The 18,290-nt window shown below is 53.6% G+C and overlaps 3 protein-coding genes across 5 annotated transcripts in view; 2 read left to right on the plus strand and 1 right to left on the minus strand.

The window, feature by feature from the left end:
- Positions 1-2,023, plus strand: part of RAF1 (Raf-1 proto-oncogene, serine/threonine kinase) — a 38,466-nt gene extending 36,443 nt beyond the window's left edge. For both annotated transcript variants that reach the window (XM_030956452.1, XM_030956453.1), the window contains one exon: positions 888-2,023. In XM_030956452.1, the coding sequence (XP_030812312.1) occupies positions 888-1,028 (141 nt within the window). In that variant the 3' untranslated portion in view covers positions 1,029-2,023. The remainder of the gene's footprint in view (positions 1-887) is intronic.
- MKRN2 (makorin ring finger protein 2) lies at positions 1,496-13,755 on the minus strand. The gene is made up of 8 exons (XM_030956457.1): positions 13,600-13,755; positions 12,858-12,986; positions 11,796-11,941; positions 9,828-10,135; positions 7,837-8,051; positions 6,866-6,976; positions 6,293-6,437; positions 1,496-5,147 (listed from the first exon to the last, which is right to left on the minus strand). The coding sequence occupies exons 1-8, from the start codon at positions 13,623-13,625 to the stop codon at positions 4,995-4,997; spliced, it is 1,233 nt and encodes a 410-aa protein (XP_030812317.1). The 5' UTR covers positions 13,626-13,755; the 3' UTR covers positions 1,496-4,994.
- Positions 13,729-18,195, plus strand: MKRN2OS (MKRN2 opposite strand). Of its 2 annotated transcripts, XM_030956458.1 has the most exons (4): positions 13,729-13,961; positions 14,650-14,699; positions 15,262-15,424; positions 17,525-18,189. In XM_030956458.1, the coding sequence occupies exons 1-4, from the start codon at positions 13,765-13,767 to the stop codon at positions 17,772-17,774; spliced, it is 660 nt and encodes a 219-aa protein (XP_030812318.1). In that variant the 5' UTR covers positions 13,729-13,764; the 3' UTR covers positions 17,775-18,189. The 2 variants fall into 2 exon arrangements, with proteins under 2 accessions (XP_030812318.1, XP_030812319.1); XM_030956459.1 differs by lacking the exons at positions 13,729-13,961; positions 14,650-14,699 and having other exon boundaries at positions 15,131-15,424; positions 17,511-18,195.
- Positions 18,196-18,290: the final 95 nt, after the last annotated feature.

Raw genomic sequence — 18,290 nt, forward strand, 5'->3', positions numbered from 1 at the left:
TGTTTCTGTCTCTATTGCTCGTGCAGCTCTGGGCAGTTTGTGTGAGTCCATGGAACACAACCTGAGGCTGTGCTGGGCTGTCAACACCTGACCTGCCCAGAGACAAACCAAACCCCCCTCAGTGCAGAAAAGTGAAATCTGTCTGGATATTCATTTCGAGTTAAGGGAGATGAGAGGCCATTGCTCCTTTCCTTCCCCACAACTCTGAACAAGGAAACAGAATCCACTGGGGGATGTAAATTCATGGAGCAATTCTTGGTATTTCTACAAGGGATGCTTTACCTTTTCCTGTCACTATGGGGATGGGGAAGGTACTTTCTTACACTCATTAATTATAAGAATAATTATAATTACTCTTATAATTATGAGCAATTAATTAATTAAACATCAGCAATTTTGGAAAAATAACTTCTTGCTGTTGCAGTCAAGCATTTTTTAGAAAGTTCTTTTTAACTGTCAGGCAGAAGATGCAGTTCCTTCCTTGTTACTCTGCTGGAGGGTGGTTTAGATGTTCATTAATTGCTCCTAATTATCTGTGAATTGATGAAAAGCACCCTCCCAGCCTCTGGAACCCCCTGAGGCCCTCCCAGCACTGACAGTGCAGAGTGGGCAGAGTTGGGTTCCTCCAACTCTGTGTTCTCAGTGCCCCACGGAGCATTAATGTAACACTTGAACTGGATAAGAACTGAGTGAATGAATGGATAAATTAATGGGTGAATGAAGGTTTGAATGGAGGCAGAGGGAACTGCAGGCCCCACTGGCCTCTCAGAGCTGCTGTGGGTTTAAATGGAAGGTTTGAATGGAGGCCGAGGGAGCTGCTGTTGGTTTGAATGGAGGCAGAGGGAGCTGCAGGTCCCACAGGCCTCTCAGAGCTCTCTTTTCCCCAGATCCTGTCCTCCATCGAGCTGCTGCAGCACTCTCTGCCCAAAATCAACCGCAGCGCCTCGGAGCCGTCCCTGCACCGCGCCGCCCACACCGAGGACATCAACTCGTGCACGCTGACCTCCAGCAGGCTGCCCGTGTTCTGAGTGCTCCTGCCCGTGCTCCGAGTGCTCTGCCCTGACTCCAGCAGGCTGCCCGTGCTCTGAGCTGCTCCTGCCCTGCTCCTGGCCGGGGCTGCAGGGGGAACTCGAGCTGTGCCTCCCAGCCTGGTGTCCAGGCTCCTCCAGCAGGACCCTCCGTGTCCCATCCCACCAAGAAGCTGCTCTGGATTCGTGCAGTTCTCAGCCTGCAGGGACACAGCTCCTCATTGCCTTTGCTACCATCTCTTGTTCTGGGAGAGGTAACAGACTACAAATCAAGAGATCTATTACTATTTTTTTAATAGATGCACTTGAGCCTTATTTTCCCCTTCCCAGAAGCGATGGCTGTTTGTTTGGCAGTGGTTCTGGCTGGCTTTGCTCTGGGCTCAGTGAGGGGGCTCTGAGGACAGGTGATGTTCTGGTGCTCTGACTGCCCCGTGCCAAGTGTCACCTCACCCTGGGGAGTTGTGCCTGGAGTGGGAAGAGGAAATAACTCTGGAAATCAGCTCCTGCCTAAGAGCTTCACCAAGCCAATGAAATAAGTTCAAATGCTAATTCAACACAAAATAGTTTTGCAATAGTTTTGCACATAGAAGAAAAACTCTTGCAAAAGGATGGAATCTGTTGTGAATTGTCCTGCTCAGAGAAGGAGGTGAGCCAGTCCTGCTTTGGTCATCTTGAGAAGCCTCCCAGCTGCCTTTGGTACTATGGACCTGTTGCTGCAGCCCAGGCAGGGTGGGTGAGGAGGGCTGGGCTGGCAGAGGCTGAGGGTGTTTCCCCTTCTGCAGAGGCTGAGGATTGAGGATGTCCCCCTCCTGCAGAGGCTGCATCCAGCAGGAGCTGTTGTCCAAGAGATGCACTAGCAAGAGGAAACTGAGCATATACAGTTTTTCTTGTTGATTTGGGTTTTAATTTTGTTTTTATTGCTCCTGAGAAAATGCATTTATTGTAAGCCAAGGTTCCTCTGATTATCTTATTTTAATAAAATAAATTAAATTTTAGGTTTAAGATTCAATGTCATCATTTTAATGTAGTCAGCCACAGTTCCGAGTGGGACATCTGCATTTGGAAAACTCAAGAAATGACATTCTGAATAGTTTTTAAAAAGTAACTGATAAATAACAGCAGTGCGAGTAAAAACACCCTTGATAAAACAACCTCTACATTTCCAGTCACATGACAAGAGAGTTTCTGTACTGTAGTGATCTTTGAGCAGCAGCTGCTTTGGACACCCCCTGATGTGCTCAGGCTCCTGCCCTGCACCACTTTGGCTCCATTCTCTCTTGTTCACTGAGGTGCAAGGCAGGTTTTTGTGTTGGCTGAACTCCACGGAGGACAGGAACAGGTGGGTGAATCTAAAAATGGATTTTTTCAAAGAGCAGTTGGTGAAATGGTTATTAGGGCAGAAATGGAAGCCCTTTTGGGATTTTGCCTTTCTGTGGGTGCAGAGGGTACTGGGGGGGGGTCAGGGCTGGCTGTGCCCTCTGCACCTGCACCCCAAAGCTCTGGGCAGAGCTGCTGCCTTTGCTGGGAACTGGGACAGTCCCTGGAATGCCCCAACAGCCACTGCAGCCTCTCCTGTGCAGCAGCAGAACCCACAGAGCTCCTGTGAGAGGGAGCAGAGCCAGACCCAGAAACCAGCTCCAGTTTGTCCTCAGAATATTCTGGAACAGGACAAGGGCAGGATGTGAATCCTTGTGTGATGATAACTGAGAATGCCTGTGAGCTTTGCTTCCTAAACAGTAAATTGGGACTTGAAGTCTCCATTTTGTTCTGCATGGTTTTTAACAATATCATTGTATTTGGACTGCAGTTCTCTCTAAACATTATTTATCTCTAATTGTCACTTCATTATAATAAGCTTAAAACATGGAAGGAAAAAACCCAGAAGAGGTAAGCTGCTTTTATTTTAATTCTGATTTCCCAAAAGAAACCATTAACCTGGGATTTTTAAACCAGATCATGTGTCTCTTGAAAAAATGAAGTATTTTGGATAAGTAGGTTTATTTTAACCAGTACTTATGTCCAGTTAAATGAAAGGTGCTGAGTGAAGAACTCAGACATTGTAAGTCCCTGGTAGCTTTGAAAAACAAGTTATGTTTTTAATTTCAGATGATCCCTCATGGCTTCTTGGGGCAGAGTAAATCAGGAATGTCCTGTTTAGGGTAAAGAACATCCTCTCCATTGATTTTTTTTTTAGTGTATTCCTGACAATATTTCTTTCTGGAAAAAAAAATTAGGCGGAGGGGCAGATGGAAATGAGCTTCAGTGGGAGGGTGAGGGCTGGGGAAGTATTCTGGGGTACAAAGGGTGTTTGGGTGTCCCTGACCCACCTGGGTGTGTGACATCCCTCTCAGGGATAATTCACCTTCTGCTTTGCAATTAGTGCTGACCAATTGCACTGACAGGACTTCAGCCCTTTGCTGGGCCAGCTTTACCAAGAGAGGGAATTGATGTTGTTACAGCCACTGCAAGGCCAGCCCTGACTGTGCAGGGAGCACTGCTCAAATTACCTGCAGGGGGGAAATGAGGGGAAGTTTAATTTCCAGGTGAGAACAGAGGGCACAGGTGGCAGAGGGGAGGAGCTCCTGAGCCAGAAATGCCACCAGCAGCTGAGTGGATCATGCTGGAGTCACTGCTCTGGTGCCAGCTGAGGTGTTGGAATGCCAGGTTGAGGTTCCTGCTGCTCCCTCCCAGCAGGGACCCAGAGGCTGCTGCCACCCCCCAGGGATGGCCCTGTGTGCCCAGGCCCCTCTGAACACATTTTGCTGCATCATTTCCCACCCCTGGTGGGTCAAGGCTCTGACCATCACTGATTCCAAACCTCTTCTGCTCTTGGCCTTTCTTTCTTACACATTTTTAAGTATTATTTTTATGCTTTCATATTGCTGAAGATAACAACCAAACCAGTTCACACCTGCCTTCCATAGCAACAAAACTGTTGTAAAACAAACCCCACATCTCTGCTGGTGTTTACAAACACTGCTCAGTGATTTACAAGGGGCTGAGTCAGTGACAGCTCCTGCTCAGGTGTGTCCATGCTGTTGTTACTGCAGTGCTCACTGAATTCTTGGTTTAAATTCCAAGTTAGAACACTTGACTTGGCAGAATTAACTTCTGGTACCAGATTTCACAATCAAACTGCCTTTGCCACACCGACAGAAATCACATTTTTAACAAAGCCAGAATTCAGTACCAAGTCTGTTCACTCAGCAGAGATGTGCATGAATCCCTCAGCCCTCCCTGGGCCTTGCTGGGGCCAAGGGGAGTGGAGGCTCTGAGCTGCTGCAGAGCCACCCCTGCTCTGGGAGACACCTCACTCCTCTCTGCTGCAGCTGCAGTGACTGCAGGGATCAGTGCAGCTGCTTCTGCTTTGCAGCAGGAGCCACTGCTGCCTCTGAGCACTGGGGTTAGTGTGAAACAGGCTCATTACACTGGGATTGGTGTAAAACAGGGCTGGGAGCTCCACTGGCAGCACCTGGGGAGCCAGGTCTGCCCAGAGAATCCAGCAGCCTCCACTCTGAACTCCAGGTACTACCTGAGGTGTAATTACCAGCTCCTTCTTAAGGAGAAAACCCTACACTGACCATTATTCCCAGTGGGTTCTGTAGTTTTACATTTAGCTGATTTAGTGGAGAAAAAAACCCAAGAGCACCCAAACTCTAATTAGCAAGAGTTTTTACCAGCTGAAGCTTTCACTGGACCTGGATTTACACTACCACTCAGCTCACAAGACAGCATATGTTAGGCCAGATAGGGAGAAAACCCTCCTGGGATTAAGGGATTTTTTTCCATGCAGCCCATTTTTTTTTTCTTTTAAATATATTTTAGTCTTTTTTTTGTTGTTGTTGTTGCCATATAAAAACTATCTGAAAACTTTACCAGGACTGCACAAGTAACCAGCAGGGCACGTTTTGTTCTACCTGTGCTGGAGAGATAAAAGCTTGGCTGGCAGCCAGCAGCACGGGGGGCTCAGAGGAGCTCTGGGTGCTCGCTGGGCTCCTCCTCAACCCCAGAGAGGTGCATGAAGAGCTCCCCCAGCTCCGTGACCTCGGCGTCGGCGCCGGGCGCGCTCCGGCTCTCCCTGTCCTCGATGAAATCCCACAGGCGCACGGAATTGAAGAACTGCAGCAGAGACAGACACAGAGAGCAGCCTGAGCACCCCTGTGCCACTGACATATTTGATAAAAAAGCCTTTTGCCAGAATCTTTTCTCCTGAGAAGCTGAGAAGCTTCAGCTGCTCCATGTTTTGCTGCTTTGGAATGTGATCTGGAGAATTGTTTACCCAGCATGTGAATTGCTTTTACTTGATGACCAATGACAGCCCCCTGTGTCGAGGCTGTGAGCAGTCTCAAGGTTTTATTATCATTCCATTTCTTTCCTTGCTAGCCTTCTGATGAAATCCTTTCTTCTATTCTTTTAGTATAGTTTTAGTATATAATTTTCTTTTAATATAAAATAATAAATCAGCCTTCTGAAACATGGAGTCAAGATTCTCATCCCTTCCCCTGTCCTGGACCCCTGTGAACACCCCCACACCCCTGGCCTGGGCAGGCACCTCCCCATTCAAAGCAGCCCCAGAGGTGGCTGTGAGCTCTGGTGACAGCCAGGCTCTGTGTGCCCGGGGAGGGGACACAGCTGGGGCACAGCCAGCACCACTTCCTGAGGTTTTGTCCCTTTCAGCTGCCCTGAGTGCCAGCACAGGAGGAGCTGTGAGTCCTGTGGGTGAAAGCTTAAAGGGCAGAATCCCTGTGAGGAAAGGTTTGGGCTGGTTGTAAAACCAAACATACTCTGAAGCACTTCTGCTCTTTACAGACTCAGCCAAAGTTCAGTAGCACTATTATCTGTCTTCAGCACACTGAGAAGGAAATGAACCAAAGCTTCCCCAACTTCAGCTGTGCCTAAGACAATAACTCTGCCCAAGCCCCAGAGTACTGGACAGCGTGGCACAAAGCCCCTCAGACAGCCTCAAGGGGTGAGCTCCCTTCTGCCTGAGGCAAGAATCATGCACAACTAATAAACTCTGCTCCAAAGTTCATACAGCACAATGTCTCCCACATCAGTCAGTTTGTGAGTCCGTTTACACTGGTCAGAAATACGCATTTGGCTCGTAACTAGAGAAATTTGGTAACATCCAGGCATAATGAGAGACACTCTCTGTCTCCAAGGACAAACCCTTGCCCAAGGAACACTGAGGGGCTTTTCCCACCTGTCCTGCATGGCAGGCAGCAGTGGCAGCAGCACAGCTGGGGCTGCAGGGCTCTCCTTACCCTGACGGTGCCCTCGGAGCTCAGCTGCTTCCTGGGTTTCTCGGGCTCGGCGCGGGTGCCGTCGGGGTAGGCGTGCAGGTACAGACACTTCCCCCCAAAGGGACACGTCCCTTTGCCTTGCTCAAAGTACTTGCAGGGCTTTTTCCTGAGGGAAGCACAAGAGAGAGGTTATTGCCTTCAGCTGGAAGGGAAGGAGGTGCAGCTCAGTGCCCACAGCCTCAGTGGTGCTCTGCTAACACAGCCACCGGGCTGAGAGCAGTGACACTCTTCCATTCTCCTTCCCTCAGTCACCAGCAGTGATGGCTGAGGGGTCCACACAGAGCCATTTTGGCAAGTGAGCTGAAGCAGCTTCAACATTTCTGAGCATTTTCAACATTTCTGAGCACAGGGAGGCGGAGTGTGTGACCTGCAATTGCACAGGCACAGAGTGAAGCAAAGTGTGAGCAGAGATGAGGAGCTCTCTGCAGCAGGGTCTGTAATTACAGTAAGTTTAAAGATAAAGGCTCAGCAATTGACTGAGTCTTAGAGCAGCTAAAGAACAGCGGGAGGGGTGTGGGTGGCTGCTGAACTTACCCCACTCCCTGCTTAAATGCTTCAATCAGCTCATTTTTCTTCTCCTGCTCTTCCACCCAGTACACGCTGGGGATGACAAACTCGGAGATCACGCGGCACTCGGGGCAGGACCTGGAGAACAGCACAGACAGAGATGCTCTGGAACCTCCCCACACTGGAACCCTCCTCAGACTGCCCCAGCAGTGAGCACCCTCCCCAGAGAAGGGGATCTGTCACCTCAGGCAGCACACAGACACCTCCTCCCACGTTAGCACAGAGCTTTTTTGGGAGTTCCACTTGGAATTGCTCAGTTCAGGACACCCAGGGCTTGTGTTTGTCTCTGGACTTGAGCAAAAGTCTGCACATTGCTCCCATGTGCAGAGACAAACTCCCACCCCAGGGTGAGGTGGGAGATGAGAATGTGACTCCAGGTTCTCAGCAGGCTGATTATTATATTATATTATATTATATTATATTATATTATATTATATTATATTATATTATATTATATTATATTATATTATATTATATTATATTATATTATATTATATTATATTATATTATATTATATTATATTATACTATATTATATTATATTATATTATATTATATTACTAAACTATAGAGAAAGGATACCTCAGAAGGTTAAACAAGAATAATAATGCAAGCTCCTGACTGACTCCTCAGAGTCCCACACAGCTGATGCTGATTGGTCATTAATTAAAAACAATTCCCATGAAACCAATCAAAGATGCACCTGTTGGTAAAGGATCTCCAGACCACATTCCAAACAATCAGAGAATTATTGTTTTCATTCTTTTCTGAGGCCTCTCAGCTTCCCAGGAGAAGAAACCCTGGTGAAGGGATTTTTCAGCAAACACCACGGTGACAGCCCTGGGCCTGGCAGAGCTGGGGCAGGCTCTGCTGGGCTCTGACACCTGCAGCACCATTTCCCCAGGAGCAGCTCAGCCCCCAGGCAGGTGCAGCACTCACTTGATGATGGGGTTCTCAAACTGCTTGGCACACCTCCACTGGCGGATGCAGGACAGGCAGTAGGTGTGGGTGCAGTTGGACAGGATCCCAAACCTCCTCTCCGAGGCCGAGGCCTTCTCATAGACCACCTCCATGCAGATGCTGCACACCTTGTCCTGGCTGGCCTGGATGGCAAAGGCCCTCTCCATGTCGTGCTCAAAGGTTGCCATGCACATCTGTCAGGGGACAGGGCACTGTGAGTGCCAGCCTGGCACACCCAGCTCCCTCTGGGGAAGCATGGAGCACTCCCTGAGGGCACCACTCCTACCTGGCACTGGCACAGTTTAATTTAAAGAACATTAAATTCAATCACCTATTTCAGCCTGCAGTGTTCTCCCAGCTGTCAGAAATAAAGATGCCAGGGTGCTTCACTCACCCCTTTCTGCATCTCTGTCAGAGAACAGGTACTGAATTATTTGGTGCTTCAAACACCCCCAAAAAACATCTCATTGAACAGGTGCCACACTCAAGGTGTTGCTCTGATTATAATTAAGGCCACATTCATTCACCAGATGCTCATTTTTCCCCAGGCAGGGAATTAGTCTCCTGTTTAAGGCTTCCCTCCAACACTTCTCACCCCAGCAGTGACAATCCTTTCCCACTGCCACAGCCCTGCAGGGTGAGCTGGTGCCTCAGTGAGACCTCCCCCAGCCCTTCTCCTGGGACCTGCAGGGTGCTGTGGGACAGGGCAGCAGGCCAGTCTCTGCTGAGCATGAAATGGCAAACCCCACAAGCTGCTACCTGCAGCCAGTTCAGCTCCAGAGGCCTGAGCTGGCCCAGCACCATTCTCTGGACCAGCAGTACAAGAGGAGCTCTGGGGAGAAGCTCCACGTTGAGCTGGACCCCTCACTAGTCCTAAACACATTCTTACTCTTAACCCCAGCAACGCTCTCCACCCCCATCCTATTTCCACTTCTATCCAACAGCCTCCAGAACAGCCCCAGCACAATTACAAACACAAAACCTCCTTCTCCATCAGCCTCATCCCAATAGCAATCTACATCCACTCTGGAACACAAAGCCTCACCTCCTTCTGACAATGAAAATTCATTATAAACTTCCAAATCCCCATCAGCCTAAAACCAGACTTCTACTCCCTTACCTTCTTCCCCTTTGCACTGTTCCTATCATGACCTGTCCTTGTTGAAGATTGCAATGCAAGATGTTTTCCATTACCATCTGTATGGCTGATTACCTGGTCAAGTGAGCAGTTTGCCTTACCTCTCTCTCTGAGTGATCACATTCACAGCTGTTGAATGTCACTGCATGGCTGATAAGAACTACAGCATCCCATTGGGAGATGTGAGCCCAGAGGGAGGAGCCAAGCATTGCTACCCGGATATAATCCAGAGGTTTTTTAGACACCAGCACGGCTTCTCCACGGGATTCACCAGAGGAACAGCAGCTGCCTCTTCCTCCACTGGATCTTCAGAGGAAGACTACATCCTTCTCTACAGAACCCCCTTGCTCCAACAGAACCACCCCTGACACTGCAGGAGGACTGCAGCCACATTTCCCAATTGGACTGCAACCAACACCCTGACCCACAGGGTGTCAGGTTGGGTTCTGACTCTGTCAGTGTTGTTTTAGTTTACTACACTGTTTATTTTATCCTTTTATTTTCTTCCCTATTAAAGAACTGCTATTTCCTGCTCCCATATTTTTTTTGCCTTAGAGCCCCTTAATTTCAAATTATAGCAATTCGGAGGGGGTGGGGAGGGTTTACATTCTCCATTTCAGGGGAGGCTCCTGCCTTCCTTAGCAGGCACCTGTCTTTCCAAACCAAGACAATCCCACAATTTCCAGCATGAGATATGGCCTCAGACCCCTACATTACAACATTTTTCACCTCCCTGCTATTCTTCCCAAGTGCTGTACTCATCCTAATCTGACTTGAGAGCAGCCAGCCCCCGCCCTGCCCTGAGCACAGCACTCCCCAGCTGCCCGTTTACCATCTCGTGGGCTTTCCTCTGCTCCTGGTCGAAGGGGTGCAGCACCTGGAGGCCGCAGATCTCGCAGAGCTGCCCGTGCAGGTAGAGGCAGCGCTCCCCGAAGTGGCAGGCGCCGGCGGCGGCGTAGGGGCAGAGCTGCTCGGCCGCGCCGCCGGGGCAGCCGCCGGGCCCCGCCTCCTGCAGGCCGCTGCAGATCGCCTCCAGGTACGAGTGCGGCTTGGCCTCCTCGGGCTCCCCGGGCTCGCTGCAGCACGGCACGGCCCCGGCCGCCGCGGGCCGCGCCTGCTCCTCGCTGGAGCCGCACAGCTCTGCGGGACAAGCACAGGGTGCTGCGCTCAGCACCAGCGGCGCCTGACTCTTAAAGGGTTAAAGTTTCCTCCCCAGCGGGGTCTCATCCCTAACCCCCCTCCTGCTCATGAATCACAGGGATTGCCTGCTGAAGAGTTCAGCTGCAGCGTTTGTTCAGGTGTCACAAACCACTGGAAATCATCAGGGCTGCACAAGAGCTCCGAGATCATCAGGTCTCAGCAAACAGCCCAGGACAGCCCTGGACACCTTCTCCCTGAGGGGGACGTGTTTGGGACACATCTTCTAGCTCCACAACAAAATAAAGGCATTTAGTGAGACAGGTAAAAGTGTGGTTAGTGGGAGTTCCACTTGGAATTGCTCAGTTCAGGGCACCCAGGGCTTGTGTTTGTCTCTGGACTTGAGCAAAAGTCTGCACATTGCTCCCATGTGCAGAGACAAACTCTGTTCTGGGAGTGCAGCAGGCAGCCAAAAACACAAATTAAGATGTCTCAGCCTTTTGAAATGCAAGGAACTGATGGTCCCTTCAATGACATTTGGAGTAAAAGTTGTGCAGAAAAGTCTGTTTTGGTAGAAGACTGAAAATGTTTCCCACCTTTCCTTCAGCATGTTTGTAACTTGAGAGATGCTCAAAGAAGGAAACTTCCCTAAATGGATGTTTTAAATTCTCTCTGAGGGGAGGAACATGTTTGGAACACATTTTTTGTGGAGCTGGAAGATAAAGGCATTCACTGAGACAGGTAGAAGTGTGGTTAGTGGGACAGTGACCTGGAGCAAGCTGTAATTGAGGGAGAAATGCCAGAATTAAGCACACAGATAGGAAACCATGGGAGTTCCTACTGAAGCCCCTGACTGCAGTGGGCACTGCAGGATAGCAGCTGCTCCAGCAGCTCATGCCACAGGTTGTTCTAAAGGTTCTGTGTGTGCTGCCAGCACTGAACAGCAGGACACTGGCACATGGGAGCATTGCAGCCTCAGTGGGAAATGAGGCCTTTGCACAGGGGCAGAGCTCTGCCAGGTGCCAGCTGCTGCAGAGCCCTGTGTGCCCACTGAGCCTGGGACCAGAGAGGGCTGAGTGGCCAGAGGTGCCAGGCAGGGCTGTGGGATGAAGGGAACTGCAGCAAGGGACAGCCAGGGCACCCTGCTGCTCCTGCAGGCAGCTCTGCCAGCCCAGCCCTGGGGGTGGCTGAGGTCCCCAGGGTGAGGTGGGAGATGAGAATGTGACTCCAGGTTCTCAGCAGGCTGATTTATTATTTTATGATATTATATTAAAAGAAATGCTATAGTAAAACTATACTACACTACAAAGGATACGTCAGTTCTTACAGAAGCCCCCTCACTGAAGTGGACACCGGGACACCTCCAGGGACAAGGACTCCCTCCCAGTGCCTCACCACCCCCTCCATGAGAGAACTCTTCCCGATGTGCAGCCCGGAGCTCCCCAGGCCCGAGGGCTCACACAGCTCCGGGAGCAGAGCCTGACACGCCCGCACAGAACACTGCCCTCCCTCCCTGCCCCGGGAGCAGGATGGAGCTGTCACCGCACCGAGGGAGGCTCCGGGACAGCTCAGGCTGGCCTTGGAACTCCGATAAGCACCGGGGACAGCACCTCCCTCCCTCCCTCCCTGCCCACGGGCTGCCGGCAGAGCAGCTCGCACTCACTCCTGTCCCGCAGCACCAGCGTCCTCTTCTCCCTCCTGCTGCGCGGGGCGCCGGCGCCGGGCTCGGGGGGCGCCCGGGGGCTGCCCGGGGCCGCGGGGGGCGGCGGGGCCGCGGCTCCGCCCGCAGGGAGCCTCACGTGGTCATACCTGCGGCGGGAAACGGCATCGGGACACCGGCACACCGAACCCACGGCTCGTCCGGGCGGGGACGGGATCCCGGACAGAGCCCGGGGATAACCGGGGGGACACAGCCCGGGGGGGACACAGCCCGGGGGGGACACAGCCCGGGGGGGACACAGCCCGGGGGAACCGGGGGGAAAACACCCCAGGGAAACTGGGGACACAGCCCAGGGATAACTGGGGACACATTCCAGCAGAAGTGGGGACACTGCAGCAGCAGAGCAGGAACAGCCAGAGAAGTGAAGGGGCTGCTCCATGGACACAGCCAAATCGCCAATATTTTCAGGGAACAGAGACATTGGCCAGCTGTGTCTGGAGCTGGACACGTGCCCCAGTGGCAGGAGAAGCACAGCCAGGCCCTCCCTGAGCCCTGCAGGAGCAGCCACAGCAGCTGCAGAGCAGCAGCTGATGGAAGCACTGACCCCAGGGGAGCTGCAGGAGCCCCACCAGCAGGGAATCAATCCATGCCTGGTTGTCCCCAGAGCATCCCCCTGGGAGATTTAACCTGCAGGCTCCAGGGAGAGCTGTGGAACTGCTCAGCCCTCCCCCAGCCCAGGGGACACGAGCAGGGCACTGCCCCAAGGCAGAGCTCAAAGTCCCCAGAACCAAAACTGTGCCCTGGGGTGAGCAGGAGGGAGCTGCAGCAGGAGCTTCCACCTGCAGCTCTGACTGCAAGAACTGGGTGGGAAACACACCTGAGACCCAAAGCTCCATTCCTACAGAGCAAAACAACCCCTGACACTGAGCCAGAGCAGAACTGCACCGCTGGGGGTGAAGGCTGCTTTAGGCTCTGCGGGCAGAAGTGACATTTAAGAAATGATTTCCCTGCCCAGGTGCTCTGTGCCAGCCCAGGAGCCCCCGCGGTGCCGGGCACGGTGCTCACCTGCAGCGGGAGCCGTAGGCACACTGCCCCTTCTGGTAGTACTTGCAGATGGTGGAGGATTTGCTGGTGGCCAGGTCATGGGAGAACAGGCACTTGCTGCCCTCCCGGCACACGCCCTGCAAGAAATACCTGCGGGCAGAGAGACGCGGCTCACTCGGGGCGGGCGCTGCCGCCACGCTTGGCTTTGCCGCGCTTTGTGTGTGCAGAACCAGCGGGGCTGGCAAACCAGCCCTCGGGTCCGAGCTGTGCCCGCTGTCCGAGCTGTGCCCGGTCGGTGCCCAGCGTGCCCCCGAGCAGAGCGCCCCACGGCCGCCGCCAGGGATGGGCACTGCCCGGCGGCCCCTCGGGACCCCAGCGCCCTTTCACGAACAAAACTCCCCGAGGAGCCCTGCAGGAGCCTGCCCTGCTGACCCCGCGGGCCGGGACCCCGGGCAGCCTCCGGGGCAGCGCAGGGCTGGGGACAAGGAGGGGACAGGGGGGCAGCCACGACTCCAGCTCGCCACGGGCCGGCCCCGACGGGGGAGAGCGGAGCGAAGGGCTGTGAGGCGCGGGGCAGGGACCGGGCCGGTGTTTGAGGGGTCTGAGGGCTCCGGGCCCGGGCGGAGCGTGGGGGGCGTGAGAGCGGAACGAGGCGCTGGGAAGGCGCGGGGCAGGGGTGGTGCCGGCGGGGAGCCCGAGGGCTGTGCGAGCTCTCAGGGCCGTGAGGGCTCTGCGGGCTCTGGCCCGGCCGGGCCGCGCTCACCTGCACGTCACCTGCTTCGTGCTCATCGTGCCGCCGCACTGTCCGGCCCACCCGGCTCCTCACGCCGCGCACGGAGGTTCCGCGGCAAGGGGGGGCGTGGTCGCGGCCCCGCCCCGCCCCGCGGCCGCGTTTCCGGCCGGACGGTTTTGGCCGGAGCGCCGGGCCATGGCGGTGCTGCGCGTGCGCCACTGCCGCGCGCTCCTGTACTGCCGGCGCGCGCCGCCGCGCTGCCCCGCGTGCGGAGGGGACCTGCGCGGAGCCGGGCTGGCCGCCGCGCCTGTCCGCCTGGACAGCCCCTTCCGGCACGGCCACGGGCAGCCCCGCGCCTTCCTCGTCAGGCCCACCCGCGGCACCTTCCTGGAGTAACCGCCAGGGGGCGCTGAGGGAGCGGAAACGGCGGGAACGGGGCGGGGCACGGGAGTGGGAACGGGAATGGGAACGGGAACGGGGCGGGACAGGGGAGTGGGAACGGGAATGGGGATGGGGAACGGGGAGGGAAAAGGATAGGGTAATGGGACGGGAATGGGGAGGGAATGGGAATGTGGCGGGCACTGGGAGGGAAATGGGGAGGGAAAAGGTTTGGGAAAGGGGCGGGCACTGAGGGAACGGGACATGGAATGGGAGGGGAAGAGGGAGGGGAATGGGAGGGAAAAGGGGAGGGAATAGGGATGGGAAAGGGGCGGGCCCTGAGGGGGAACAGGGAGGAAAAAGGGCAGGGGAAGGGAATGGGCGGGGAAAGCAATGGGCAGGTAAAGGGAAGGGAAAAGGGAAGGAATGGGGAAGGAAATGGAATGGGAAGACAGAGCGGGAAGGACGGGGAAGGGAAGGGGAAGAGAAGGGGAACACGGGAAGGGAAGGGAAGACAAAGGAAGGGGGAAGGAAGGGGAAGACGAAGGGAAGGGAAGGAAGGGAAGGGAAGGGAAGGGGAGCGGAGCGGGCGGGCCAGGGCTCCCCGCCCCGGGAAGGCTGCCACCCTTGCGGGTACCAGGCAGCTCTGCCGGGCGGTGCCGGAGCCCGCTGCCCCTCAGAGCCGCTCTGCTCCTCCCGCAGCGGCTACGACGGGCACAGCGACCTGCACGTGGGCATCAGCAGCTCCCAGGGTGAGCAGCGCCCGCGGGTTCCCCCTCCAGGAGCCTCCCCTGCTGTTCGGGGTGTTCCAGCTGGGAATATCCCGGCATGGGCTCACTGGGAATGGTCGCACCTTGCAGCACAGCTCCGGAGCAGATCCATTCCCCTGAACGGGTTAAACAGGCATTGAATGGAACAGACAGGTGCCTTCCAGCCCTGGAACAAAAGGCTAGGCTTGCTATAAAGGAATTACAGTTTAATTGATTTAACACAGTTCTTGCTAATTCTAAAACACCCCTAATTAAAAAACATTTTTAAAAGGCACATTAAAAATCCTATTGGGTTCTACCTAGGGTAGGCCCACCCTGCAAAACATCATTTCAGATGTGTATTTCATACAAAGCCAGTCTCCTCTGGGGGTTAGAAATGAAGCCTGATTGTTGCTCTGATTAGTAAAGAGCCAACCCTTTTTTCAAACCACGCTGTGAGAATGAGACGAGGTTTTTGCTGGAAGCCAGGACTGCATTTCTGCTCAGCTGGTGGGAAGCTGGGTGAGAAGAAAGCCCCAGGAGAGCTGTGTGTGCTTGTTTGCAGGTGTGGTGTACAACTACGACCAGGAGGGCGTGCACAGGGATGGCAGGGGCTGGGAGCAGTGCATCAGCATCCCCCTGGTGCAGCCAGACATGTGGGAGCTGCTGCAGCACTGGGACAACCTCCTGGAGGAATTCTCCTTGGAAGAGGCCTGGCTCCCTCACAGGTGTGTGCTCACAGCTGGGGTGAGTTTGGGCTGGGGGTTGGGGTCACTCAGGACACCAATCCTGGCAGCCCAGCCTGGCCTGGCTGCACAGAATGTCCTGAACTTTAGCTGCTGGAACATAAAAGCTCTAAAGCAAGAGGTTGAGGGAATTTTGCATTAAAGCCCCAGTTCAATGAAACATCACCTGTTGCTGAGTACAAAAGTCCAGGCACAACTCCCTAATTATTTTTCTAGCAGTTTTAGGTGTGTTTGCATTTAAAAGCTGAGCACAGCGATGGGATTCTTGCCCTGTTGTTGTTTTTGATGTAAGTGGTGAGAAATGGAGAGCAGGCTGATTTCTGCCCTGGTGGTCACAGAGCAGCTCTCCAGGAAAGCAGCACTCCTGGACTGTCCCTCGGTGACAGCAGTGTAACACAGAGCCTGCCTGGCTGCCACTGAATGAATGCAACCATAAAGGAAAAAAAAAACCAAATGAAAAGCATTTTTTAGCAATTCTCTATGTGCTGAGTATAAAATTTCAGCATTACCAAACATTACCCCCCTAAAGAAGAAAAAAATGCTATTTGAAATAAATTTTTTTAATGTTTACAGAGCTGGTAGAAAACCAACAGAACTTGTGTCACTTTTACAGTTCCCAGTAATATTAAAAGTGCCTTGACACCCAAAGATCACTGGCAGAAGGGCAGAGATGTGTGCATCCCTTCTCCTGGCTTTCCTGGCACACTGACCTTTTTCCACAGCCACACCAGTGACCACTGAACTGAAAACAACTCTTCATTAAATCCTCTGCTTATTTTTTCAGTGGACAGGAACTGCACTGAGCTAATCCTGTAACTCCTTTGGGTTCAGGCCAAGCCTAATCTGGTTTTCTGGAGAGCTTTTCTCTTACTGCAGGGTGGTAGAGAAATCACTGATAGGGTTTGAAATGAGCTCCCACTCACCCATGGTGGCACACACACAATTAACTGGGGCTGCAGGAAAGGGCTGCTAACAATAGCTGGAAGAGTAAAGGTTAACAAGGTAAAAGCCAAAGTATAAAAAATAAGAGCTTCTTTCTGTCAAGCCTTGGAGCTCTCATTTTTACACTCAGAGTTCAGGCTGGGAGGTGCCACTTGTGATGAAGATATGGAAGCACTGGGAGGGAGGGCGAGTAACTGGAGAGTATTCCTGGAGTAAACACTTCCCAGGAGTGGTGGTGGGTGGCAGTGCCCTGCTGAGGGGTTTGGTGATGGCAGTGCCCTGCTGAGGGGTGTCTGACAATGGCAGTGCCCTGCTCAGGGGTGTTGGCTCAGTGACACTGCCCTGCTCAGGGGTGTTGGCTCAGTGCCACTGCCCTGCTCAGGGGATTTGGTCAGTGCCACTGCCCTGCTCAGGGGATGATGACACTGCCCTGCTCAGGGGTGTTGGCTCAGTGCCACTGCCCTGCTCAGGGGATTTGGTCAGTGACACTGCCCTGCTCAGGGGATGATGACACTGCCCTGCTCAGGGGTGTTGGCTCAGTGCCACTGCCCTGCTCAGGGGATTTGGTCAGTGACACTGCCCTGCTCAGGGGTGTTGGGTCAGTGCCACTGCCCTGCTCAGGGGTGTTGGGTCAGTGCCACTGCCCTGCTCAGGGGATTTGGTCAGTGACACTGCCCTGCTCAGGGGATTTGGTCAGTGACACTGCCCTGCTCAGGGGTGTTGGCTCAGTGACACTGCCCTGCTCAGGGGTGTTGGGTCAGTGACACTGCCCTGCTCAGGGGATTTGGTCAGTGCCACTGCCCTGCTCAGGGGTGTTGGGTCAGTGCCACTGCTCTGCTCAGGGGTGTTGGGTCAGTGCCACTGCCCTGCTCAGGGGATTTGGTCAGTGACACTGCCCTGCTCAGGGGATTTGGTCAGTGACACTGCCCTGCTCAGGGGTGTTGGGTCAGTGACACTGCCCTGCTCAGGGGTGTTGGGTCAGTGCCACTGCCCTGCTCAGGGGTGTTGGATGATGACACTGCCCTGCTCAGGGGTGTTGGGTCAGTGCCACTGCCCTGCTCAGGGGTGTTGGGTCAGTGCCACTGCCCTGCTCAGGGGATTTGGTCAGTGACACTGCTCTGCTCAGGGGTGTTTCCCCAGGTACGAGGAGCAGCAGCACAACTGCTACACCTTCGCCTTGGCGTTCATCAACCGCGTGCGGCAGGGCCGGGGCGGGGCCGCCCTGAGCAAGGCGGAGTTCACGGAGCGCTTCCTGCTGGCCCGCAGCCGGGAGGCCGCCCGCTACCTGCGGCTGCAGCAGCAGCTGGCTCACAGCGATGTCTACATCGTGCCCTTGGCTGAGCAGGAGCAGCAGGAGAGCCTGCCTGGGAACCACAGCCCGCTGGAGTAGCGATGGGAAAGGAAGGGCGCCTCAGGGGTTAAGGTTTAATGTGGATAAAAACATCGTTAACTAAACCCTGCACCTCAGGATACTGAGCTTGTGCATTTCAGGGAAGTTACACACACACGATGTACACACGACAGAGAATTTCCATGGGAACTATTCCTGTGGAAAAATGTTTTGTGATTTAACATTCACTGTGTGCTCTGTTCTGCAAAGACACTTCACACCAGAAATCAGAACTGCTGGGGAATTCAGGGATTTACAGATGAACTGTGGGAACTTCAGCTGTAGCAAACCAAAATGGCCTTTTCTGTCATACTTGTTTACTGATGAGTGAAAAAGGGAACATGTGCTTGTGTGCTGCTAAATCCCATCCCTGTCTGTTAATTTCCTTTCCTTTAATTACTAGTAAATATACCAACAAATAAATCCAGCCTCTTTGCCCATCAGATTTCTTTTTCCACTCTGAACTGCAGGGTAAAGGAAAGAAGCTGAGGTGGAGTTCAGATACCTGAATGTGAA

This window comes from Camarhynchus parvulus, chromosome 12, assembly GCF_901933205.1.
Source record: "Camarhynchus parvulus chromosome 12, STF_HiC, whole genome shotgun sequence".
NCBI classification, from domain to species: Eukaryota; Metazoa; Chordata; class Aves; order Passeriformes; family Thraupidae; genus Camarhynchus; species Camarhynchus parvulus.

Excerpts from the sequence above, each read along its gene's own strand:
- MKRN2 (XM_030956457.1), bottom strand. The coding sequence starts at position 13,625 with ATGAGCACGAAGCAGGTGACGTGCAG. Across the intron at positions 10,136-11,795 it reads GCTGGTGCTGCGGGACAGGA|AGCTGTGCGGCTCCAGCGAG; the intron begins GTGAGTGCGAGC and ends CTTGTCCCGCAG. Across the intron at positions 8,052-9,827 it reads AGAGGAAAGCCCACGAGATG|ATGTGCATGGCAACCTTTGA; the intron begins GTAAACGGGCAG and ends GTCCCCTGACAG.
- MKRN2OS (XM_030956458.1), top strand. The coding sequence starts at position 13,765 with ATGGCGGTGCTGCGCGTGCGCCACTGCCGCGCGCTCCTGTACTGCCGG. Across the intron at positions 13,962-14,649 it reads ACCCGCGGCACCTTCCTGGA|CGGCTACGACGGGCACAGCG; the intron begins GTAACCGCCAGG and ends CTCCTCCCGCAG. Across the intron at positions 14,700-15,261 it reads GGGCATCAGCAGCTCCCAGG|GTGTGGTGTACAACTACGAC; the intron begins GTGAGCAGCGCC and ends GCTTGTTTGCAG.